Source organism: Chanodichthys erythropterus, chromosome 24 (assembly GCF_024489055.1).
Source record: "Chanodichthys erythropterus isolate Z2021 chromosome 24, ASM2448905v1, whole genome shotgun sequence".
NCBI classification, from domain to species: domain Eukaryota; kingdom Metazoa; phylum Chordata; class Actinopteri; order Cypriniformes; family Xenocyprididae; genus Chanodichthys; species Chanodichthys erythropterus.
Genome location: NC_090244.1, coordinates 1,357,501 through 1,384,290, shown reverse-complemented (window position 1 = coordinate 1,384,290; position 26,790 = coordinate 1,357,501). Strand labels below are relative to the sequence as shown.

At 33.4% G+C, this 26,790-nt stretch overlaps 1 protein-coding gene across 15 annotated transcripts in view; it reads left to right on the top strand.

The window, feature by feature from the left end:
- Positions 1-26,790, top strand: part of myo9ab (myosin IXAb) — a 104,149-nt gene that overhangs the window by 4,513 nt on the left and 72,846 nt on the right. For 6 of the 15 annotated variants that reach the window (XR_010893924.1, XM_067379905.1, XM_067379911.1 and 3 more), the window contains exon 1: positions 20,837-20,860. The exons of 1 other annotated variant lie outside the window; for it this stretch is intronic. Coding sequence is in view for 3 of the 14 variants with exons in the window: in XM_067379907.1 (XP_067236008.1) it covers positions 23,509-23,537 (29 nt within the window). In the remaining 11 variants the exon portion in view is untranslated. Of the gene's footprint in view, positions 1-20,836; positions 20,861-21,484; positions 23,538-26,790 lie in introns of those variants that run through there. 8 more of the 15 variants (XM_067379906.1, XM_067379917.1, XM_067379915.1 and 5 more) reach the window with 4 other exon arrangements.

Below are 26,790 nucleotides of genomic sequence, written 5' to 3'. Positions count from 1 at the left end.
TTGTTATTTGGCTGAATTTATGTTATAGGCCACCTTTCTTATTTCTTTTATTTTTGTCTATTTGTGTATTTACTTATTTGAATATTTATTTATTTATTTGTGTATTTATTAATTTATAAGTGTATTTATTTATTTGCATATTTAATTATTTGTGTATTTATTTATTTATTTGTATTTATTTCTGTATTTCTGTATTTAATTATTTGAGTATTTATTTATTTGTGCATTCATTTATTCATTTATTTGTGCATTTATTAATTTGTGTATTTGTGCATTTATTAATTTATTTGTGTATTTATTAATTTGTGTATTTCTGTATTTACTTATTTGAGTATTTATTTATTTATTTATTTATTTATTTGTGTAATTATTTATTTGTGCATTAATTTATTCATTTATTTGTGTATTTGTACATTTATTTATTTGTGCATTTATTAATTTATTTGTGTGTTTGTGCATTAATTAATTTATTTGTGCATTTATACATTTATTTGTGCATTTATTTATTTATTTATTTGTGTATTTATTTATTAATTTATTTGTGCATTTATTTATTAATTATTCATTTATTTTATTTTTTTATTTGTGCATTTATTTATTAATTATTCATTTATTTTTTTGTATTTATTAATTTGTGTGTATTTGTTTATTTATTTGTGCATTTATTTTATTTGTTTCTGTATTTTATTTATTTATTATTTGTTTGTGTATTTACTTTATTTATACGTATATTTATTTTTCTTTGTTTGTGTATTTATTTATTTTAATTATTTTATTTATTTATTTATTTATTTATTTATTTATTTATTTATTATGTGTGTATTTATTTATTATCAGAATTATTTTAGCATGAAGAAAATGAGCCCTCTTTTTTGCATGACATTTAACCTTCAAATTCTCATATATATGTATATATATCTTTTATTTTTGGGGGGAAATTTTCAAATGAAATGTGATTCAAGTTGTAACACGTATTCAAGACCAATTCAAGCACAATGCATATAAACTCCACACTGGCAATGAAAGACTCTCTACACCACGACGAAACTGATCAAATTAACCCAAGCTCATTCATCTCCTCATTAAGCTTTATTATTTGATTTAAAGCTGAAACAGCTGCTCTGATTGGCTGGAGCGGTCTGGATGAGTGTGTGTTTAATGGTATTTGGGTCAGCAGTGTTACTGTGATCATGTCCTTGTGCTGAAGGATTGACAGTTAAAGTAGCTCACGACAGTGTTAGACGATAAACACTCGGACCTTTAAACAGCTTGCGGAGAGTTCGCTAGGCAATGCGACGCTCTAAATTAGTAACGTGTCATTAGGGTTTCTGATCCCACCAGTCATTTCCTCATGGGAAGCTCTTGAACTGGCTCCATAAGCAGGCCTGTGCTGAACCTGTCAGCTGTTTTACACCTAGACAGCATTTTCAGGCATTGTATATTGGCATTTTTGGGATGCTGTCTTAGCAGGTAGCTCCCTATGTAGGCACAGAAGTGTGTGTCTCTGCTCAGCGTGTCTGATTACTGGGTGGGGCCGTTTTCTGCCTCTGACTCCGGACGGTCACTGCGACGTCTTTCATTAACCTTGAATCGCTCGGCTGCTTGAATCCGACCCAGTTTCCTAAAAGCCGGATGAAATATGTTCAGATGTAGAATTTAATGTGGAAAAATATACTGTTTTGCTTCTTTGTTAATCACTGAATAACAACACAAGCAAATTCATTCATTTTTTTAAAGTTACTGCCAATATATATATATATAATGCAATATATGAAATAAAATATATTAAGTTAGATTCAAATTTATATATGTATATATTTATATTTGTTATATTTATATCTAATTAAACATATTTTAGATTTCACATATTGCATCATTTAATATATATATATTGTATAAAATATAAAAAAGTCAAATGAAAATAATTAAATTATATATAATTGTAGTAATTTATTATATTATATTATATTATATTATATTATATTATATTTATTATACTATATTATATTATATTTATTATACTATATTATATTATATTATATTATATTATATTTATTATATTATATATATTATATTATATATATTATATTATATATATTATATTATATTATATTATATTATATTATATTATATTATATTATATTATATTATATTATATTATATTATATTATATTATATTATATTATATTATATTATATTATATTATATTATATTATATTATATTATAATTCAGACAGGACTTAATGTTTGCAATAGAAAGGTTCACAATATTCCAGAATCATTTGGTTCACAATTACATTTGTGGAAACATTTAAATAGGCTGGATTGGCTGCTCCGCCCACCTGCTGAACCCCGTCACACGTCCTGTTCCTGTGAAGTTCTTTCAGCGCAGGTGTTTTTTACCCTCCCACAAACCGCACTATTCACATGCAGATGAGCTGTTGGAGGTGAAACGGTGAAGAGATGTAGAAGCAACAGCATCAAACGCTTTCCCGACTCCCACATTTCTCCGTCTGTGATGTTCAGATCAAAGGCGAGGCTGAACAGAGAGATGCGTGATGCACGATTACACAACTATATCTTTTAAAAGCGCTCCTCATTAGCCTCGATTCTCTCGCTCAGCTGTGAGACACATGGACCTGCTCTTCATTACTGTACACGGCCGACATGAAAGAGCCGGCTGTTATTTCCATTCTCAGTGTGTGTTTGTGGATCAGAACGAGGCATTAAGATCCAGACCAGTCCGAATCGTTCAATGAAAGATTCAAACAGTGCACAGGTGAATCGATTCAAAAGATTCAAATCACTGTGATGTGTTTGTTTATTCTAAATGTAACGAGGTCATTTGACCATCATTTGTCATTTTTGGACCTTTGAAACTCGGACAGAATCCAGTCATAAAGATGGAATTTACAGTATAATGCGGAATGTCGCGGAATCTGGACAATTTTGGATGAATAAATTAAAAGTAGTGCAGGTAGTAAAAGTAGTTTCTTTTTAAAATATTAATTTGATTTGATTACCAGCATTTATTATAATAAATTTGTATGAAATCATAAAAACGAAAAAAAATAAAAAAAATTAAAACGAATTTAATATAGACAAATTTAAGTGAAAATTTTTTACAAAAGTGATTTTATAGGGACCTAAAAATGTAATTTTTATTAAACTTTTAATAAATTGTTGTTAAATTGTATACGTTTAGTAATTTCAATTAATCAGACATGCATTTTGATTACTAAAATTTAATTTTACCATTAAAATGGAATCCAGAAAAATTACAATGGAAAAGACGGAATTTGGGAAAACATAAAAGTGATTTCATAGGGTCCTGAAAATGTAAAATGTGAAAAGAATGTGTTTTTGTTAAACGCTTAAAATAATTGTTGATGTGCATAGGTTTATGATTTCAGTTGATTAGACATGTTTATCGATTACTAAAAATTTAATTTGACAATTAAAATGGAATCCAGCAGGGAAAATGGAATATATTCAAATTTAAGTGGAAAAAAATTTAACAAAAGTGATTTCATAGGGCCCTAAAAATGTCATTCTTGTTAAATGTTTAAAATTGTGATAAATTGAATAAGTTCATGATTTCAATTAATTAGACATGCTTATCAATTACTAAAATTTATTTAAACCATAAAAATGGAATTAAAAAAATGAAACAGAAAAATAGTGGAACAAAAATGGAACAATGCACTAAAAATGCCATTTTTGTTAAACTTTTAATAAATTATTGTTAAATTGTTTAATGATTTCAATTAATTAGACATTCTTTCCAATTACTATAATTTAAAATGGAATCCAGAAAAAATTTAATGGAAAAACGGCATCAAAAAAAATTAAACTGTTTCACACTATTCTGAAGTGAAAGAGGGAATGTTCCAGAATGCTGCAGGCGGGCGGCACATCATCTTCTACAGAGATATGAAGTGACACATCATATGATACATGGTTGTAAAAGCATGGACAGCCTCCATCCCAAGGCCATCGGAACACATTCCCACTGCATTAAACCCTGGTGAATGCCCTTGACGTGTGTAAAAATCCCCTCACGCTGAATCAGATGATCCCAGAACAACATTCACACACTCCTCCTGCTCTCCAAGAGACACTTTGACACCAACACACAGATCAGGCTCGGTCTGAGGAATATTTGCGCTCGTATATAGTAAGGTTGAGAATCTCTTCTTAAACTCACTTTTGAGATTACTAGGGTATTTTTCTCAAGAGAGACATCTGAGAAGCTGGAGACTTCAGCAAGTCTCCGTTTGCTCGCCGTTTCAGCCAGATATTAGTTTTTACCCCTATAAGGAGCCATTTTCTTGAGGTTCTGTATTCTGTTATTTGCCAGTTGACTTTTTATTGTCTTTTTTTTCCCCTATCACACATTTTAGTAATCATCATAAATTAAGCTTAAACACTCAAAAATTCATCCTGTGAAAACCGTTTTTGAAATTGGACATTGCTTTACCATGAAAATGGTACTTTAAAACCTTTCAGCAGGCTCATTCAAGAGATTCATTCAAAAACGCGGATTCGTCCAGTAATGAAACAAGTGAAATCTTTATGAGGGAGTCATTGAATCATTCATTTGAGATTCGTTCAAAAACGCCGATTCGTCCAGTAATGAAACAAGTGAAATCTTTATGAGGGAGTCATTGAATCATTCATTTGAGATTCGTTCAAAAACGCTGATTCATCCAGTATTGAAACAAGTGAAATCTTTATGAGGGAGTCATTGAATCATTCATTTGAGATTCGTTCAAAAACGCTGATTCATCCAGTATTGAAACAACTGAAGTCTTTATGAGGGAGTCATTGATTCATTCATTCAAGAGATTCGTTCAAAAACGCGGATTCGTCCAGTAATGAAACAAGTGAAGTCTTTATGAGGGAGTCATTGAATCATTCATTCAAGAGATTCGTTCAAAAACTCTGATTCCACCAGTATTGAAACAAGTGAAGTCTTTATGAGGGAGTCATTGAATCGTTCATTCAAGAGATTTGTCCAAAAACGTTGATTCGTCCAGTATTGAAACAAGTGGAAGTCTTTATGAGGGAGTCATTGAATCATTCATTCAAGAGATTTGTCCAAAAACGTTGATTCGTCCAGTAATGAAACAAGTGAAGTCTTTGAGTGAGTCATTGAATCATTCATTCAAGAGATTCATTCAAAAACGTAGATTCGTCCAGTATTGAAACAAGTGAAGTCTTTATGAGTGAGTCATTGAATCATTCATTCAAGAGATTCATTCAAAAATGCTGATTCGTCCAGTAATGAAACAAGTGAAGTCTTTATGAGGGAGTCATTGAATCATTCATTCAAGTGATTTGTCCAAAAACGTTGATTCGTCCAGTAATGAAACAAGTGAAGTCTTTGAGTGAGTCATTGAATCATTCATTCAAGAGATTCATTCAAAAACGTAGATTCGTCCAGTAATGAAACAAGTGAAGTCTTTGAGTGAGTCATTGAATCATTCATTCAAGAGATTCATTCAAAAACGCAGATTCGTCCAGTAATGAAACAAGTGAAGTCTTTGAGTGAGTCATTGAATCATTAATTTAAGAGATTCATTCAAAAACGCAGATTCGTCCAGTAATGAAACAAGTCAAGTCTTGATGACGTCCTGTTCGATAAAGACCTGAGGTGTGTGTTTAAGGTCTAAAAAGAGACCAGGTCTGTATTCTAAATAATTAATGAATGATGAAGTTTTAATTGTGCATTTTCATGTCTATGTGACAGTTTTAGCTTGTAGCAGGTTCTAACTGGAACCTTTATTTTACGTGGAATCAGCATCTGTTTTCAGATGGTGTTTTTCTCTTGTGCAGTTGATAAATCCAGATCAGTGGATTTTGATTGACGGTTGATTATAGCCGGTGAAGAACACGGACACTGAGCGGAAAATCACAGTGGAAGAGCGTTCGGCGTAAGTGGATTTCAGTCGGGATGATGTGAGGATTGTGTGCGTGTTCACGCTCGACACCACACGAGATTGTGAGCGTACAGCTCAGTGTTTCTGGAAGATTGTAGATTAATTTGGAAGTATGTCTGGCGTTTGGACGAGCTGATGCTGTTAGAGGAGGATTTGTGTGTGTGTGTGTGTGTGTGTGTGTGTTCATGTTACTGAAGTCATGTTTGAAGAGGAAGTTTCATCAGTTTTCTGCTGTATTGGGTTGTGTAAGGTTTAGTTTGTGTTTCATGAAGTTGAGTTTCTCTTCTTCCTATTATTGTGAAGCAGAAAGTGAGTTCTTCAGGGATGGTTTATTATATTCAATTTTCAAACCCTTTGTTTTTCAGGTGATCTGTTCCTTTAAACGCTCTTATTTCCTCAATGCCATAATCATATGACCCAGTATGCAGATTGAGCGGTTTTAGAAGGATGTTATTTGACCTTCTTCATGATCATCTGAATATTGTTGAAGTCATTTTTACAGCGTGTGTGTGCGTGTTTCCTCGTGAGATTCCTCCCTCAGTGGCGGCCCATCATGCCCTGGGGCAAATCCTCACTGAATGCAGATGTTTGTGCTAATGATATGTGTGTGTGTGTGTGTGTGTGTGTGTGTGTGTGTGTGTTTTAACCCCAGTGGCTGCGTCCTTTAGAGTTAAATGGAGTGTGTGTGATTCAGTCTCTAAATGATATGATGACACTTCATGTTCATTTCCCACAAGATTAAACTGAATTTCATGTTGGAATATAATCTGTTTGAGATTGCAGGCTTGAGCTCGGTGGTTTTATCTGCGCTTCAGACCCGCCTGAAGGAAACGGCAGTGAGAAAATATTCACTTTTTATCAATTTGTCATTGGGTTTTAAGGTTCAGCATTTTCCTTCATATAAAATCGCAAAGTGGTTGCTAGGGTGTTCTGAGTGGTTGCTAGGAGGTCGTTTCGTGCCTCAAGTCTGGAAAATATTTAAACTCTTTACATTTACATTCATTTGCATTTAAAGTGAGATCAATTCTGAAACACTGCATGATTTAATCTTTCTGTGTTACAATAATTCAAACTGTCACAGAAATACTGGGATAAAAGTTTATAGTTTAGATATAAACACTGATGTCTACGGAAAAATGGAGTAAATCAACTTTTGAAAGTAAAGTGATTGATTCATCCAGTAATAAAATAAGAGTAGTATTTATGAGTGGATCAGTGAATTATTCATTCAAGAGATTCATTACAAAAAAAATACTGATTCATACAGTAATAAACAAATGAAGTTTTGAGTGAGTCGTTGAATCATTCATTCAAGAGATTCCTTCAAAAATGCTGATTCATCCAGTAATGAAACAAGTGAAGTGTTTATAAGTGAGTCATTGAATCATTAATTTCAAGAGATTCATTCAAAAATGCTGATTTATCCTGTAATGAAACAAGGATAGTATTTATGTGTGGATCATTGAATTATTCATTCAAGAAATTTGTTAAAAAAATGCTGAGTCAGAATGAATGAAGTTTTGAGTGAGTCGTTGAATCATTCATTCAAGAGATTTGTTAAAAAATGCTGATGCTTGAAACAAGGGTAGTATTTATGAGTGAGTTATTGAATCATTCATTCAATGATTGTTCAAAAACGCTGATTCGTCCAGTCATGAAACAAGTGAAGTGTTTATAAGTGAGTCATTGAATCATTTATTTAAATGATTTGTGCAAAAACACTGAGCCATCCTGTAATGAAACAAGGGTAGTATTTATGAGTGAGTCATTGAATCATTCAACAGATTCATTCAAAAACGCTGATTCATCAAGTAATGAAACAAGTGAAGTATTTAGTGTCATTGAATCATTTCTTCAAACTGATAAAAAAAATTAAATTAATGAAACATTTTTTAATAGACTGCAGCAATTAACATTTTGTTTAGTTGTCCATTCAGAATCATAGGAGATTTGTCTGTTTTAAATGAAAAAAATAAAATAAAATAAAATTAAAATAGTGATTCTCAATTCATCCAGAATCGTTCATCTCTACAGTTGTTATTGTTTAATAAAACCATTAGAATAGTTTTCAATAATTGAGATAAAATAAAATATAAATATTACTTAAAGAGAAAGTAAAGAAAATTAGTAGTGTTGCATTGGAAGTCAAAATGACAAATGCACATAAATAAATTAAAATATAAAAACAAAAGCTAATTCAAAATATGAATAAATGCTAATAATAGTATTCAAACACTACCATAATACCACTGAATGTGATCTGATGTTTGCATGTGAAGCGGTTGATTTCTCTCCTCTCCTCCATCACAGTCCTCCTTTATCTCCTCTCCCGGCCGCAGTGTCGAGGGACTCTCAAATATAGCCGGCGCTCAACGGTTCCTCTGTGACCGGGCCAAACCCTCGTCTCCGTCCTTCAGATCCTCTCCTGCAGAACAATGTCTTCTTTCAGAGCATGTGTGCATCTTCACAGCTGCAGGGCGTTATGGGATTGTTTATAGGTGTCGTGTGCGTTATTCCCGGGATCAGCCGTTTCTGTGTGATGAAGGTCATTGTGGTTTCAGTGTTTCATAAATACATTGGACTGGCCTACATTAGCATATTGTTGACTTGAGTGAGAATACAGCCAATGAAGATTGTTTTCATTTCTTAATGTGTTCCAGAAGAGTTCAGTGTTATCCGGCCGGAGATGTGACCTACTAAACGGGAATATTAGTGGCGTTTTGTTTAGTCAAGCATCAGTGTTACTGTTTCTCACGTAGACCGTTAATGATAAACACTTTTTTGCAAATATGAGTTAAAGTTCCTGTTTTACATGATAATTAAACCAGTTTAGCATTTGTAGAGGCCAGTGTGTAAAACACTAAATTATTTTTGATGTTTGATTTTACACCTGGATATAATATAATATAATATAATATAATATAATATAATATAATATAATATAATATAATATAATATAATATAATATAATATAATATAATATAATATAATATAATAAATATAACTATATATATAAATAATTTATTTTACTATAATTTATTTTAAATCTGTATATGTATATTATATTTCATAAATAATTATTTAAATTGTATATATTTTATGTTAAATTGTATTTTATTTGAAATGTGTGTGTGTATATATATATATATATACACACACACAACTTTAAAATAAAATAAAATAATAAATAATTACATTTATATATAATTTATTTTATATTTAAAGATTTTATTACTTTATATTATATATTTATATATATATATATAATATATAATATACTTTGTGTATATATGTATGTATATATGTGTTTATAATATAAATATATATATATATATATATATATATATATATATATATATATTATATATATATATATATATACAACTTTAAAATAAAATAAAAATAATAATAAAATTACTTACTTTATTACTTTATATTATATATATTTATATTATATAAGTAGTTTCAAATTTGTCATATATATATAATGACAAATTTAAAATAAAAAAATTAAAATAATGTATATATAAATCTATATATATTATTGATAATTTTATTTTTATTTATTTTAATATAAAAATGACATTTTACTATTACATTACATTATACATTTTAAAATATATGATTTATGTATTGTTCATTTTTGAAAGAAAAGTAGACATTTTATTTAAAATAAAATTAAATAATATTAAATTAAATATAATATAATAAAATAAAAATATAACATTTAAATATGTAAATATATATATATAATTGTAGTTTTATTTATTGATCACATCTAATAAATTAAATTTTGTTATATTATATTTTTTAAAATTTAGTTTTTATGTATTTTTGGAAGAAAAAAATATATTGCATGGTAAATAATCTAATAGTTTGTAGATGAAAGTATATATATTTTTGTTTATTGTTATATTATTGACATATGAAGTGTTTATTAGTCAAAGTTTTTTTTTCTTTGTGAAACGAGGCGATACAGATGATGATTTTCAGAAGTCGCAGATGTGACGGACGAGCAGCAGGTCTCTAGTTTCAGATATATGACACTACAGATCATCTGAGGACAGCAGCATGAAATCAATGCGTTAGAGGGAGAAAATCAAATTAATAAACTACAGTATCTTCCATTTATGCATGATTATCCAGTACAGACTCTTTAAAAAGGCCCCAGTTGGAGTCAGAGAGGATCTTTACTGCCTGAAGGAACAGAATAACCTCTTTAAAGCTGACATGAACTTGAAAATGACTCTTTCTTCACACTACACTCTTTCCTCCTCCTTTCACATTCCAGTTTTAATAATGGGGGGAAAATGGGTTGTGATTTGTTTTATTCTAGTTCTTTAGAAGATCAGCTATATTCTGGTGCTTTACAGAAACCAGAAACAGAAAACTGGAGATCCCTGACTGTACACGCAAACAGAAGAGTAAAAGTTCTGCTTTCATGCGTGAACTGAGATGATCTGAAGTGTGTCGTAAGATAAAGTTTAAGTTCAGATGAAGGCGTCTGTACTGTGTGAAGAGCGATGAGCGATTGAAGGTTGAATCTTTGAGTCGTTCGGACACAGAAGTGAAACTCTTCACAGGATGTGAAGGCGGATTTATTCTCGTTCTCGGAAGATGACCAAGCGACAGAGAGATTTCAGAAGATCACGTGACAATATTGAGTTTGGACAGCAGTATACAGTGCTTCTGTTGTTGTTAAAGGTTGTAGACTTTAATATATAAATATATTTTTTATATTCTTATACTCATAAATGAAGGTTCTTCAATCATCATGTTTGTAGTTTTCTGTACTCATGGGATCTTCAGTGGACTATACGCACGGTTACTTCCTGGTTGTAGTTAAGCCAGCTCGGGCATTTCCGGTGAACTGTGATCTATTCATTCTGTAGTCGCTGAACATCGACACAAAACCATCAATGGTTGACTTTTTAATGTTGTATTCATATTTTAATGCAGTTATCACATTTATCTAATTTGCCAATAAACCAGTTTTATTGATTGCAATAAAGACGAAGCAGTTGGGACCGTTTATAAACGCCGTGTTTGTAATTAGACACGCACACGCATTATTTCCTAGCGCTTCAAATGTTATTTTTAATGTGATGACCACAAACATTATCTGTTCATCCTTCTGAGATTGTCTCCATTGTAAAACCGAACGTTTAAAAATGTAGGAAATTCAACATTTGATAGAAAGCACTAATTTAAAAATAAAAAAGACGATAATTACCACTTCAACCAGCAGGTGGCGGCAAAGTAGCATTTATTTGCGCATATATCAGCCATTTCTTCTAATCGTTTTTGGCTACATATTAAACATTATAAAATAACTAGGTTTAAAAATACATTTTGTCAATGTGAAGTATGAAATACTCACAAAATCTCATGGAAAACAATAACTTTTCTTGTGAATGAATGACAGAAAGCGAGCGCCGCTCTCTCTTTATAATCTGTCAGTCGGTGCAGCACAAGATCAATGATTTCAGCACACTTTATTCAATTAATCTAACTAAAGTGCACAATAAATATTTAATTTTTGAAGCTTTTTCACATAAAAGTGTGAAAACTGATGGTCGAATTGAATTTAGTTATTTATACATTGTTAAATGATTTATATATAATTTAATTTAATTTTAATTATTTCATTTATATATATATATATATATATATATATATATATATATATATATATATATATATATATATATATATATATAATTAGAAATTTTTTGATTTATTTCCTTATGATTCAGTGATTTCAGCACGCATTTTATTCAATTAATCCAACTAAAGTGCACAAATATTATTTAATTTTTAAAGCTTTTTTTCACATAAGTATGAAAACTGATGGTCGTATTGAATTTATTTATAAATTGTTAAATAATTCATATATAATTTTATTTATTACTTAATTATATATAATAAATAATTGTATTATTTATAATTTTATATAATAATATTATTTAATTTAATTCATATATATATATATATATATATATATATATATATATATATATATATATATATATATATATATATATAAAATTCTATACGAATTATTCAACTATATATAAATTAAATAATAAAAATAATAATAATAAAAATAATAATTTGAAATATAAAATTATTTATTTTATATATATAGAAAATCATTTACATATAAAATCATTTATATATAAATATTTTTATTTGTGTATATTTTAAAGGAAAAATATATGTTTTATGGTAAACAGTGGTAAATAGTATGGAAAAGTTTTTGTTTTGTGTATAATGTTAATGTGATGATGATGATGATGATGATGATGATGTATTTTTTTGTTGTTGTTGTTTGTTTGTTTTTGTTCATTACATCACTGAAATCTTACAGTATTTTTGCTGCAGATTGTTTCAGTCATTTGTTTGAAGCTCGTCAGATTGGACTGATGTTGATGTGGACAGACTGTGTCCTCAAAAACCATTAAAAAAATTCTAATTACACCATTTCATTAAAATCAAACAGACCTGTTTAGCGCAGTGTGTTTGTGTGCCTCTGAGAGCAAGAAACGGCTGAAATTCAGGAGAAATTTAGAAACCAAACACTCAAACTATAAAAATAAGCCTGTTTTAATAGCAACATGATCTGAACACATCACAACACATTTATGGATTTACTAAATGTTAATAGTCATGTTTAGTAGTTTTGAATGTTGTTAATCTGGTTCAGTTGAACTCATTGTCTGACTTTAGGCATGAAGTCAAACACAGTTTGTTGTCGTGTCGTCTTCCACAGAACAGCTTTGGGATTTCTCTGTTGTTTACAGCACAATAAAGCGTCGCTCAGAGTTCAGAAGTCTGGTTTGGTCGCATTCCTCGTATTTCTGTCCAGTGATCTCAACTTTTATGAGCTCAGAACAGCCGAGAAGACCGGGATACCTTTGGCCTGGCTCGCTCCTTCAGTGTCATTGAAGTGTAATGGTGTGTTTGTGGATGCAGAAGGCTGCAGGGATTTCTCGAGTGTTTCTCAAGGCCGTGAGCTCCAGAACATGCTGAGTCTCTGCTGACCGCTGCTCAACGCAGCTGACCGGAGGAAGCCGACGCTTTCCACTTCCGATGGTTCATCAACTCGGATGACTTCAGTCACACTGGGTGAAACTCGTGAAAACGCTCATATTTCACAATGTGAAGAGAGAAGAGAGAGTAAAAAAGTATCAAAATGGGCTTTAATTTTGTATTTATTTACTTATTTTATACATTTACTTATATTTATTATTTATTTATATTTTTTAATTTAATTTATTTATATTTATTTTATTTACTTATATTATTTCTTTTTTATGTATATTTATTTATATACTTTTTAAAATTTATATTCATTATTTATTTATATGTATATTTTTGGTAATTGTTTTCTCATTTTTTATATATATATATATATAATATATATATATTTATATTTATATATTTATATTTATATATTTATATATATATTTATATACTTTATTTATTTTTATTTATATAATTATAATTATAAAATTATATCATTTTATTTACTTATTTTTATCTTGTTTATTTACAGTATTTATTTACTTATATTCATTATTTATATTTGTATTTAATTATTTTATATATTTATTTACCTATACTCTGTATTTATATGATTTACTTATTTATTTTATATATTAATTTATTCATTATTTTTTAAAATTTAATTATATTTGTATACGTTTTGTTTACTCATATATATATATATTTAAATATATTCCTTATTTATTTTATCTATATTTGTATTATTTACTTATTTATTTTATATTTTTACTTATAGTCTTTATTTATATTTATATTATTTATTTATATTATATACTAATATTCATTATTTATTATTTTTATTTTTTTTATTTTTAGTTATATTTGCATTTTATATGATTATTTACTTGTATCTTTATTTATTTGTATGTTTTTATATATTTAATTACTTATATTGATTATTTATTTGACATATTAAATTTTATATTGTTACTTATTTATTAATTTATATTAATTTAAATTTACTTATTATATTATATTTATATTAAGTTATTTGTTTACATTGGTAAATGAAAATGAATCCAGACCTGTTTTCTTGAGATTCACCCCTCTCTCTTCTCCATATGCCGGCGTTTGACTTCATTTAGTTTGATCCAGACGAGAGCAGACCTCTTTCTTTAGCGTTGTGTCGCTTTACGTTTGGCTTCATTCAGAGCGAGAGCGAAGCCTCTTGAACATGAGGTCTGCAGGCCGTTGTCAGAGTTCATGTCTGACGGTCAGTGGAAGTGTTGCACTACTGAATTGGATCTGAATGTCTGTCTGTCCGAACTCTCTCTGAGTGTGGATGGAAATGTTTATTAAGACAGTATTTAATTTTACATTCATGTAGACCAATAGTTTCATATTACAAAAATAATAATAGTCCTAAATAAACTATGACCTGTTCTTGTTCTTTTCTTAGATATTTTTAACACCATTTAGCTTTTAGATGGGGTTTCCTCTGCGGTGGAAATATAAATAAGATATTTCATATGTGTCACACGCGATATTTCAGAAATCCTTCCTCTTCTCCAACTGTCAGATAAACCTTCACCTCAAAACTTCCCCTCTGATCCTGTGAAGCAGATCCTCCTCCTCCTGTTTCTGTTACGCTAGTGCTGGTTTACTGCGTTTATAAGAGATGAGTGTTGATTTCCACATCGCCTACTAAACCAAAGTGTATTAATAGCAACTATTAGTAATGTAACTAGTAATGTAAATGAAACTGCGAATATAAATGCCCTTTTACTTTTCTGGAGGGTGTTAATATATTGCTTGGGTGTTTTGGGTGGTTTTTAAACTGTTACTGTGTGGCTGCTATGTGGTTGGGTTTTTTTTAGTGTTACTATGTGGTTGCTAGGCTCTAGATGGTTGCTAGGACTTTGCTAGGTTGTATCTGTCTTGTTCTGGGTGGTTGCTATGTCGTTGGGGTGTTTTTTTTAGTGTAACTATGTGGTTGCTAGGCTCTAGATGGTTGCTAGGACTTTGCTAGGTTGTATCTGTCTTGTTCTGGGTGGTTGCTATGTGGTTGGGGTGTTTTTTTTAGTGTAACTATGTGGTTGCTAGGCTCTAGATGGTTGCTAGGACTTTGCTAGTTTGTATCTGTCCTGTTCTGGGTGGTTGCTATGTGGTTGGGGTGTTTTTTGTAGTGTAACTATGTGGTTGCTAGACTCTAGATGGTTGCTAGGACTTTGCTAGGTTGTATCTTTCTTGTTCTGGGTGGTTGCAATGTCGTTGGGGTGTTTTTTTAATTTTACTATGGTTGCTAGGCTTTAGGTGGTTGCTAGGACTTTTCTAGGTTGTATCTGTCTTGTTCTGGGTGGTTGCTATGTGGTTGGGGTGTTTTTTTAGTTTTTCTATGTGGTTGCTAGGCTCTAAATGGTTGCTAGGACTTTTCTAGGTTGTTTCTGTCCTGTTCTGGGTGGTTGCTATGTGGTTGGGGTGTTTTTTTTAGTTTTACTATGTGGTTGCTAGGCTCTAGGTGGTTGCTAGGACTTTTCTAGGTTGTTTCTGTCCTGTTCTGGGTGGTTGCTATGTGGTTGGGGTGTTTTTTTAGTTTTACTATGTGGTTGCTAGGCTCTAAATGGTTGCTAGGACTTTTCTAGTTTGTATCTGTCCTGTTCTGGGTGGTTGCTATGTGGTTGGGGTGTTTTTTTAGTTTTAATATGTGGTTGCTAGGCTCTAGATGGTTGCTAGGACTTTTCTAGGTTGTATCTGTCTTGTTCTGGGTGGTTGCTATGTGGTTGGGGTGTTTTTTTAGTTTTACTATGTGGTTGCTAGGCTCTAGATGGTTGCTAGGACTTTTCTAGGTTGTTTCTGTCCTGTTCTGGGTGGTTGCTATGTGGTTGGGGTGTTTTTTTAGTGTTACTATGTGGTTGCTAGGCTCTAGTTGGTTGCTAGGACTTTTCTAGTTTGTATCTGTCCTGTTCTGGGCGGTTGCTATGTGGTTGGGGTGTTTTTTAGTGTTACTATGTGGTTGCTAGGCTCTAGATGGTTGCTAGGACTTTTCTAGGTTGTTTCTGTCCTGTTCTGGGTGGTTGCTATGTGGTTGGGGTGTTTTTTTAGTGTTACTATGTGGTTGCTAGGCTCTAGATGGTTGCTAGGACTTTGCTAGGTTGTATCTGTCTTGTTCTGGGTGGTTGCTATGTGGTTGGGGTGTTTTTTTTAGTGTAACTATGTGGTTGCTAGGCTCTAGATGGTTGCTAGGACTTTGCTAGTTTGTATCTGTCCTGTTCTGGGTGGTTGCTATGTGGTTGGGGTGTTTTTTGTAGTGTAACTATGTGGTTGCTAGACTCTAGATGGTTGCTAGGACTTTGCTAGGTTGTATCTTTCTTGTTCTGGGTGGTTGCAATGTCGTTGGGGTGTTTTTTTAATTTTACTATGGTTGCTAGGCTTTAGGTGGTTGCTAGGACTTTTCTAGGTTGTATCTGTCTTGTTCTGGGTGGTTGCTATGTGGTTGGGGTGTTTTTTTAGTTTTTCTATGTGGTTGCTAGGCTCTAAATGGTTGCTAGGACTTTTCTAGGTTGTTTCTGTCCTGTTCTGGGTGGTTGCTATGTGGTTGGGGTGTTTTTTTTAGTTTTACTATGTGGTTGCTAGGCTCTAGGTGGTTGCTAGGACTTTTCTAGGTTGTTTCTGTCCTGTTCTGGGTGGTTGCTATGTGGTTGGGGTGTTTTTTTAGTTTTACTATGTGGTTGCTAGGCTCTAGATGGTTGCTAGGACTTTTCTAGTTTGTATCTGTCCTGTTCTGGGTGGTTGCTATGTGGTTGGGGTGTTTTTTTAGTTTTAATATGTGGTTGCTAGGCTCTAGATGGTTGCTAGGACTTTTCTAGGTTGTATCTGTCTTGTTCTGGGTGGTTGCTGTGTGGTTGGGGTGTTTTTTTAGTTTTACTATGTGGTTGCTAGGCTCTAGATGGTTGCTAGGACTTTTCTAGGTTGTTTCTGTCCTGTTCTGGGTGGTTGCTATGTGGTTGGGGTGTTTTTTTAGTGTTACTATGTGGTTGCTAGGCTCTAGTTGGTTGCTAGGACTTTTCTAGTTTGTATCTGTCCTGTTCTGGGCGGTTGCTATGTGGTTGGGGTGTTTTTTAGTGTTACTATGTGGTTGCTAGGCTCTAGATGGTTGCTAGGACTTTTCTAGGTTGTTTCTGTCCTGTTCTGGGTGGTTGCTATGTGGTTGGGGTGTTTTTTTAGTGTTACTATGTGGTTGCTAGGCTCTAGTTGGTTGCTAGGACTTTTCTAGTTTGTATCTGTCCTGTTCTGGGCGGTTGCTATGTGGTTGGGGTGTTTTTTTAGTTTTAATATGTGGTTGCTAGGCTCTAGATGGTTGCTAGGACTTTTCTAGGTTGTATCTGTCTTGTTCTGGGTGGTTGCTATGTGGTTGGGGTGTTTTTTTAGTTTTACTATGTGGTTGCTAGGCTCTAGATGGTTGCTAGGACTTTTTTAGGTTGTTTCTGTCCTGTTCTGGGTGGTTGCTATGTGGTTGGGGTGTTTTTTTAGTTTTACTATGTGGTTGCTAGGCTCTAGATGGTTGCTAGGACTTTTCTAGGTTGTTTCTGTCCTGTTCTGTGTGGCTGCTATGTGGTTGGGGTGTTTTTTTTAGTGTTACTATGTGGTTGCTAGGCTCTAGATGGTTGCTAGGACTTTGCTAGGTTGTATCTGTCTTATTCTGGGCGGTTGCTATGAGGTTGGGGTGTTTTTTAGTGTAACTATGTGGTTGCTAGGACTTTTCTAGTTTGTATCTGTCCTGTTCTATGTGGTTGGGGTGTTTTTTATAGTGTTACTATGTGGTTGCTAGGCTCTAGGTGGTTGCTAGGACTTTTCTAGTTTGTATCTGTCCTGTTCTGGGTGGTTACTATGTGGTTGGGGTGTTTTTTATAGTGTTACTATGTGCTTGCTAGGCTCTAGGTGGTTGCTAGGACTTTTCTAGTTTGTATCTGTCCTGTTCTGGGTGGTTGCTATGTGGTTGGGGTGTTTTTTTTAGTGTTACTGTGTGGTTGCTAGGCTCTAGGTGGTTGCTAGGACTTTGCTAGGTTGTATCTGTCTTGTTCTGGGTGGTTGCTATGTGGTTGGGGTGTTTTTTTTAGTGTTACTATGTGGTTGCTAGGCTCTAAGTGGTTGCTAGGACTTTTCTAGGTTGTATCTGTCTTGTTCTGGGTGGTTGCTATGTGGTTGGGGTGTTTTTTTTAGTGTTATTGTGTGGTTGCTAGGCTCTAGGTGGTTGCTAGGACTTTTCTAGGTTGTATCTGTCTTGTTCTGGGTGGTTGCTATGTGGTTGGGGTGTTTTTTTTAGTGTTACTATGTGGTTGCTAGGCTCTAGGTGGTTGCTAGGACTTTTCTAGGTTGTATCTGTCTTGTTCTGGGTGGTTGCTATGTGGTTGGGGTGGTTTTTTTAGTGTTACTGTGTGGTTGCTAGGCTTTAGGTGGTTGCTAGGACTTTTCTAGGTTGTATCTGTCTTGTTCTGGGTGGTTGCTATGTGGTTGGGGTGTTTTTTTTAGTGTTACTATGTGGTTGCTAGGCTCTAGGTGGTTGCTAGGACTTTTCTAGGTTGTATCTGTCTTGTTCTGGGTGGTTGCTATGTGGTTGGGGTGTTTTTTTAGTTTTACTATGTGGTTGCTAGGCTCTAGATGGTTGCTAGGACTTTTCTATGTTGTATCTGTCCTGTTCTGGGTGGTTGCTATGTGGTTGGGGTGTTTTTTATAGTGTTACTATGTGGTTGCTAGGCTCTAGGTGGTTGCTAGGACTTTTCTAGTTTGTATCTGTCCTGTTCTGGGTGGTTGCTATGTGGTTGGGGTGTTTTTTTAGTGTTACTATGTGGTTGCTAGGCTCTAGGTGGTTGCTAGGACTTTTCTAGGTTGTATCTGTCTTGTTCTGGGTGGTTGCTATGTGGTTGGGGTGTTTTTTTTAGTGTTACTGTGTGGTTGCTAGGCTCTAGGTGGTTGCTAGGACTTTTCTAGGTTGTATCTGTCTTGTTCTGGGTGGTTGCTATGTGGTTGGGGTGTTTTTTTTAGTGTTACTATGTGGTTGCTAGGCTCTAGGTGGTTGCTAGGACTTTTCTAGTTTGTATCTGTCCTGTTCTGGGTGGTTGCTATGTGGTTGGGGTGTTTTTTTTAGTGTTACTATGTGGTTGCTAGGCTCTAGGTGGTTGCTAGGACTTTTCTAGGTTGTATCTGTCTTGTTCTGGGTGGTTGCTATGTGGTTGGGGTGTTTTTTTTAGTGTTACTGTGTGGTTGCTAGGCTCTAGGTGGTTGCTAGGACTTTTCTAGGTTGTATCTGTCTTGTTCTGGGTGGTTGCTATGTGGTTGGGGTGTTTTTTTTAGTGTTACTGTGTGGTTGCTAGGCTCTAGGTGGTTGCTAGGACTTTTCTAGGTTGTATCTGTCTTGTTCTGGGTGGTTGCTATGTGGTTGGGGTGTTTTTTTTAGTGTTACTATGTGGTTGCTAGGCTCTAGATGGTTGCTAGGACTTTTCTAGGTTGTTTCTGTCTTGTTCTGGGTGGTTGCTATGTGGTTGGTGTTTTTTTTAGTGTTACTATGTGGTTGCTAGGCTCTAGATGGTTGCTAGGACTTTGCTAGGTTGTTGCTATGGTGTTTGTGGTTGTTTTTAAGTGCATTAGTTTTGGGTGCGTTTGTTTTGGGTGGTTTGCATGTTGTGGGTGGTTACTAAAACATTGTTATATGGTTACTAGGATGTTCTGGGTGGTTGTTATGTGGTTGCTAATGTGTTTGGAGTGGTTTTTAGTGTCACTATGTGGTTGCTATGCTCTAGGACTTTGCTAGGTTGTTTCTGTCTTGTTTTGGGTGGTTGCTAGGTTGTTGCTAAGGTGTTTGGTGGTGTTTTTAAGTGCATTTCTGTGTGTTTGCTAGGGTGATTTTGGGTGGTTGCCAGGGTGTTGTGGCTGGTTACTAAGACATTTCCAGGTGGTTGTGTTTATAATTTTAGTAGAACGAATGTAACAACCTTTTATTTTGTTCTAAATCTATCAGAACAGCCAATCAGAATCTCAGAACTGTTAAATCCTCTATGACATCATGATTTGTGGAGTCCACATCGACCAGTTTCATTGGTTAAATGGAAGGAATAGAGCTTGTGATTGGCTGAGGATATAATGACGTCATCCAATCACTAATTCTTTTTGTGTTGAGAGGCAATAAACTAAATTTAAAAAGTATGACATGACTCCATTGACCTCCTAGTGCGCTAAAAACTAGTAAGCAACCTAGGGAGCTTCTTCTGCATCGCACGTATTCTTTGCTGATAGTGCAGAATGCATTGCAACACACTGGTACGTGTCTTTTAACTCCAGATTGTCTAATTGGCACAAAGATAGATGATTTGTTCCCGTATTAGCAGCCGTGTCAAACGAACAGAAATGGTTTGTCGTAATTAGAGCCGCTGAATTTATGAGGACGAATAATGAACGGATGAATTACAGATCAATGTGAAGCGTTGAATTCATATCTGGAGCTGCACTGAACTCATTACTGAATTATTGAACGGCTCCGTTGTCTTGTTTCTGATTCATGCCTGATCTTGAGCGTTAGATTATTATTTATCATGCTGATGTCACTCTTTAAATTGATTCATGCTGTAGTTTTTCAGGTTATGGTACAGTGTCGTTGGATGCGTGCCATGTTGTGTACTAAAATACATGTAGCGAGGAAGTCCTTAAAGCAGAAGTGTACATGCAAATTCAAGTGGATCACTTTATTCTCTGTTAGACGTGTGTATGCATTTCACGCATCAGTTCAGCCCCATAATTCAACATTCGTGGCATTTAATGTTGGATATTATTGACATCATAGCGCAGGTCTTTTGTTTTGCTGCATGGGTAGCGTCTGGACCCGTCGTCTCCCCTGAGATCTGGCGTTTGCATTTCCTGTAAGTGTAGTCTAATGGTCTCAAATTATTCTGCCATTATTGATCTGTTCAGCAGCAGCAGAGCGACAGCAGTGGAGGAGGAGGATTGTGTTCAGATATTGTCACCTTTCTTCAGAAATGACTGATGCTGGATTCTTGTTTCAGTCTTTCATCCTCACAGGTCTAATAAGACACGTTGGATCCAAACCCTAGTGAGCTGTCATGCTGTCTATATAGGCAGTAACTTTCTTAGGCAGCATCCTAAACAATTAAAATCTTCACAGAAAGCAGAAATAGTGCTTTTCATGTGATATACATGCATAAAATGCAAAAAATATTATTTTATTAAATTTTATAAATTATTATATTATTTTTTTTAATGTATAAAATATATATATAATAATAAAATATTATAACAATTATTTAAAAATATTTATTTATATGTGTGTGTTTGTATGTGCATAGTGTATATAAGGTAAAAATAGACCTTGTCCAAAACAAGCATTTTATAATATATGTAGTTTGTAAATGTGTCATATTTTCTATCAGGCTTTATTGCTAGCTCACATAATGCATCCATAAATAAACTGCATAATTAAAATTTAATTGTGATCAATAACAATTTGCTCCTGCCATGAATCTTTAATTAATCACCACCAACTCAAAGTCGAGACTCTTAAAGTTTCCCATTAATTGCAACAGTGTGGTGACATTAATCCCAAATTATTGATAAAGCACGGATAAAAACAACAGTAGAACAACAAAGACTCAATGATGTCTTAAAATTGTCTTTTCTTCCTTATTGTGTCATATATCTGAGTGAAACGCTTCGCAAACAAGAACAAATGTTGGGTGGGGTTTGAGTTTGTTCGTGTGGAATTGATTGGATGGTTGTGGTTTGCTATTGGTGTATCTCATGTGAGTGACAGGTTGCCCCGCCCTCATCATCAGAGAAGAGATGTCTCTCAGAGAGATCAAAGTTTCCTAAAAGAAAGTAGCGATTCTAAACTGCTGAAATGAGTCATCAGTGATTCCAGTCGCACTTCCTGTCACATGCCTATGTAACAATATAACTAATTTGCATAATGCCAATGGTTTTCATTGGCTGTCAGCGAACGAGGTCTTCTTTTGTACGAGTTGTAGCTGAGACTGGAAGAGTTTGGTTCGTGTTGTTCAAGTCGAGAACACCACTTTGCAAATCCGTAGAATTTGAGATGAGATACGGAAAACCCGATACGGAGCTGAGATTCAAATATGGTAATAGGCGTTTAGTTTCCAACACCAAACAGACTGGGCCATCTGACCAATCAGAGCAGAGCAGGCTCTCAGAAAGGCGGGGTTTACAGAAACCGAATCATCGAATGAAGCGTTTCAGACACTGAGAAAAGAGCTGATGCTGACATATATATGATGATGATCTTAAACCTGCTGTAGGTGATCCGAAACAAAATTAGGAACCTTTAAAACGGCATAATAGGGGCACGTATTATAACGCCCCTTTCATAAGATGTAATATGCGTCCCAAGAATGTGTCAGTGAAGTTTCAGCTCAAAATACCCCACAGATAATTTATTATAGCTTGTCAAATTTGCCCGTTTTTGTGTGCGTCCCTTTAAATGCAAATGAGCTGCTGCTCCAGAAGAGGGCGGAGCTTTAACAGCTCAACAACAACAAAGCTGGAGAATCTCACGCAGCCAAAATGAGGAAAGTGTTCAGCCTTACATTGTTCAAACCGGAGTCGACACTGATGGAGAGACTCAGGAAGAAGTTACAACTTTTAGACGTTTCTGAATGGTTAGTGGATAAATTGATGTAGTTGCTGTGGAGTTGATTCAACTCATCCACTAGCATGTGCCGTCATATTCATCTTTTGTGTTGAATTGACCCTCGTTTGTGAAGCAGTCCGGCGTAAAATGACGGCATGACAACAACACTCGACTACAACAACTCTTCCTATATATATAATTAGGGGAGGAAGTTGAACCCAGAACACAAACAACAACATCTGCATCCTCGGGCTGCATTAGCGCAGCAGATGTGTGGTGTTTCAGTCTCCATATGAAACTGTTGTTCTTTTCCTCTCTTTGTCCATATCGTCCTCCTGCCCATATGATCGTCTCTCTCTCTCTCTCTCTCGCGTTTCAGGAAATAACAGCCTCTCTCTCTCCCCTCCCCCCCGTTGCATTTCCTCCACCCCCTCTCCGTCGCAGCTGCCAAACCTCACACACACACACACACTCGCGTCTGGAGTCTGGGACGGCAGCAGAAGGGACACAAACGCCAGGAAGGGATCCGCATGCAACATTTAGATGCGCGTCCTTCCTTTTTATGGTCTGTTTTGTCCTTGGTTTCTCTCACGGAGATGGACGCAGCCGAGCGCAGGATCGGATTCGGGTTCCTCACCTTATAAGGATCAAACCCAGAAGAGCAGGATCTCCTCCGTGTGGTATTTGCGCGTTCGCGTCTTTCCCGAGCTTTGGAATGTCAGGCTGGAAGCCGGAGTTTGAAGGCTTGAGGCGTGAGTTCAGCGCAGACGGGCCGACGGAGCCGCTGACCCCGAGAAGACCTGAAGCTCGGCTGCCATGGGACGCCCAGGACTGAGAGGAGCGGATCTTCTTTAGTTTGTCTTGAAGTTAACGTGAGGGTTTGTGTGAGTGGCGTTCCTGTCCATGCCTGTCATTACTCTCCAGGTCAAAGGGTAAGTGTGTGCGTTATGATCCTGACACTTATGAAGGGCCGTTCTTGAGCTCAGGACGGGCTGAGCATCCTTCGAGTGTTCATAAGGATGGCGTTTTAGCTAGAAATCTGCCATATATTGGAACGTTGTTTGAAAACTTGACTGGCAAGATTGTGTCACAGGAGCGAGAATTGTCCGATTTTTGCGCTCATGAATGACGTTTCTCAGAGGATCGGCATTAGTGGAGTACATATGATGGTCAAGTCATTTTGATTTCTGAGCTTTATGATCATGTGACGCTGATATATTTGGTCTTATGTGGGATTTGAAAATGCTGTAAAGTATTTGAAAGTGTTTGTTACTTGTGTTGTGATGTACGTTTTTAACAGATAAAATATGGAAAGACTGGAAATACTTCATATACTCTCCTCTCGATAGATAGATAGATAGACAGATAGACAGACAGACAGACAGATAGATGGATAGATGATAGATGGATAGATAGATAGATAGATGGATAGATAGACAACTATAGATAGATAGATAGATAGATAGACAACTATAGATAGATAGATAGATAGATAGACAACTATAGATAGATAGATAGATAGATAGACAACTATAGATAGATAGATAGATAGATAGACAACTATAGATAGATAGATAGATAGATAGATAGATATAGTTTTTATTAATATTTTGAAGTAGGCTTTTTTATTTGTTTTACTCATGTATTTTATTTTTGTATTTTTTGTATTTTATATATATATATATATATATATATATATATATATATATATATATATATATATATATATATATATATATATATATATAATATATATATAGCAATTTAAGTGTAAATAGTTTTATTTCATTGTTATACTTATAATATTTATATTTTCTTTTATTTCAATTTTATTAAATTAACCAAAATGTTTTTCAGTTTTAGTTTTATTTCTTACTGTAGTTTAGTTCCTTTATTTTTATTTATTTATTTCCATTTTATTTAATTTAAGTACTTCAAATCAAACTTATTTCAGTAAATTGCCAAGGCAACATTTCTTATTTTCGTTTAAGTTTTTCATCTAATATTTTATTTTTTATTTTATTTTATTTTATTTTATTTTATTTTATTTTATTTTATTTTATTTTATTTTATTTTATTTTTATTTTATTATTTTATTTTTACTTTTTATTTTATTTATTTCTTATTATATTTTTAATTTTTTATTTTTACTAATTAACAAAAAATATTTTTGGTTTTCATTTCAGTTAAATAGGCAATCATTTATGTAATTTTTAATTTTATTTGCAACAGTTGAATTTGTATTTTTGCTGCAAATTTATTAAGGTGACGTCCTGTTTCAGAGTAAAGTTGCATGGGATATATCTTTTTATGCTACAGTGATGTCCTGCACCCTTCACAGTGTGCAGTTTGAGTGCCCTTGGCAATAAGTAGGGCATACTGATGCTCTCTTTCACGCGTGATTGGCTCAGTGTTTCACTCTTCATCTGTTTTCATGATTTGTAGTTTGAGGCGTTTAAAGCAGATTCTTCGGCTGTATTTAATGAAGATGGACAGCTGATGTATTTCTGCTGCGGATCGAGGATGTTGTCGTCTCTTATCAGCTTTCAGACATCCAGAGGAACGTCAGTGGCGTGTGTCACTCGCTCATATTTCTCATACGTGACCTTTCTGTCACTTCCTTTCTGCAGGTGAACAGGCTGCGTCCTTCATAAAGGCTGTTTGTCTGCGATCTGATCCGTGTGTCAACAGTCTCTCCGCTCCTGCTCTTCAGAAAGGGCTTGTGAGTCTTTCTCTCACGTTCACTATTGTGTGCGCTTTCATCTGTGGCCAAACAGAGTGACAAATGAGCCGCGTCCCAACCTTCCTGGTCACCTGACGGGCGTTTGTGGCGCTCAGACCCTGTTCGAGGTGCTCTGCACTGCTTCTTTCTGCGGCCGTTTAACCTGTCGAGGCCTGAGCAAATATGCCCCCTCAGCCTCTTCATCTGACCTTTGACCCTGACCCCAATCATTTTCTCGAGCCGCCAGGAGAGCTGATTATGTCGTGTTATCTCACTTTTTAGCAGCCAATCAGGAGCTGCTGATCTAGAAGCGACAGGATGATTGTGTCATTATGGATTCTTCAGAAAAACCTGAGGTGGTTTTGGGAACAAACTCAACCTGCTTTATTTACTAGAATATAATTAACTATATGAAATATGTGTATATATAAATGCTAATTGTATTTGTGAGGGCTGTCAAAGTTCACTTAAACCTTGTAAAACACTAATGTGTTTAAAAATATTTTTTGGCACAATTATGTTATTATTTTTATTATATTTCTGTCTAAAGACTGATCAGAAATCATGAGATTAATTAATTTTATATTCTACAGACATCCCTTTTGTATTTTTAACAGCAAGATGTAAAAAAAAACTAAATATTTATATAAAATAATAAATATTTAATTTATATGTTTTTTATTTCTTTATCATTTTTATTTTTCTTATTTTTCTTACACAGTATACATGATATAGTATTTATTTTAAATAATTATAAACAAATTATAAATGTAAAATATGTAAAATATATTTAATTATACATATGTATGTAGGTATTTATACATGCAAAATGTATTTTTTAAGGCTGTCAAAGTTCACTTACATCTTAAATGTGTTGAACAATATTTTTTATTTAGCACAATTACATTATTATTATAATCAAAATTATTATTATTTTATATTTGTTTCTAAAGTTTTGTCAGAAATCATAATATTAATTAATTTTATTCTATTGACGAACCCTTTTTTTAACAAATATTTTTTATTTTATAATATTTTTTATCATAAAAATCAAACATCCAAATGATTATTTATTTATTTATTTATTTATTCATTCATTCATTCATTCATTCATTCATTCATTCATTCATTCATTCATTCATTCATTCTGTTTGGGTAAATTTTATATATTTTCTACTAAAAAAATATATATTTATTATATTTTATTTACTTAAAAATATTGTCAGGTGTAATGAGAAAATGAAAGCTAAATATTTAATTTAGTAAATATTTTTTTTCTTGATAATTTTTATTTTTATTTTATGTCTTACAGTATAAATTATATAGTATATAGTATTTCATCATATATATATATATATATATATATATATATATATATATATATATATATATATATATATATATATATATATATATATATATATATTATTATTTTATTATTATTATTTATTCATTTATTATAT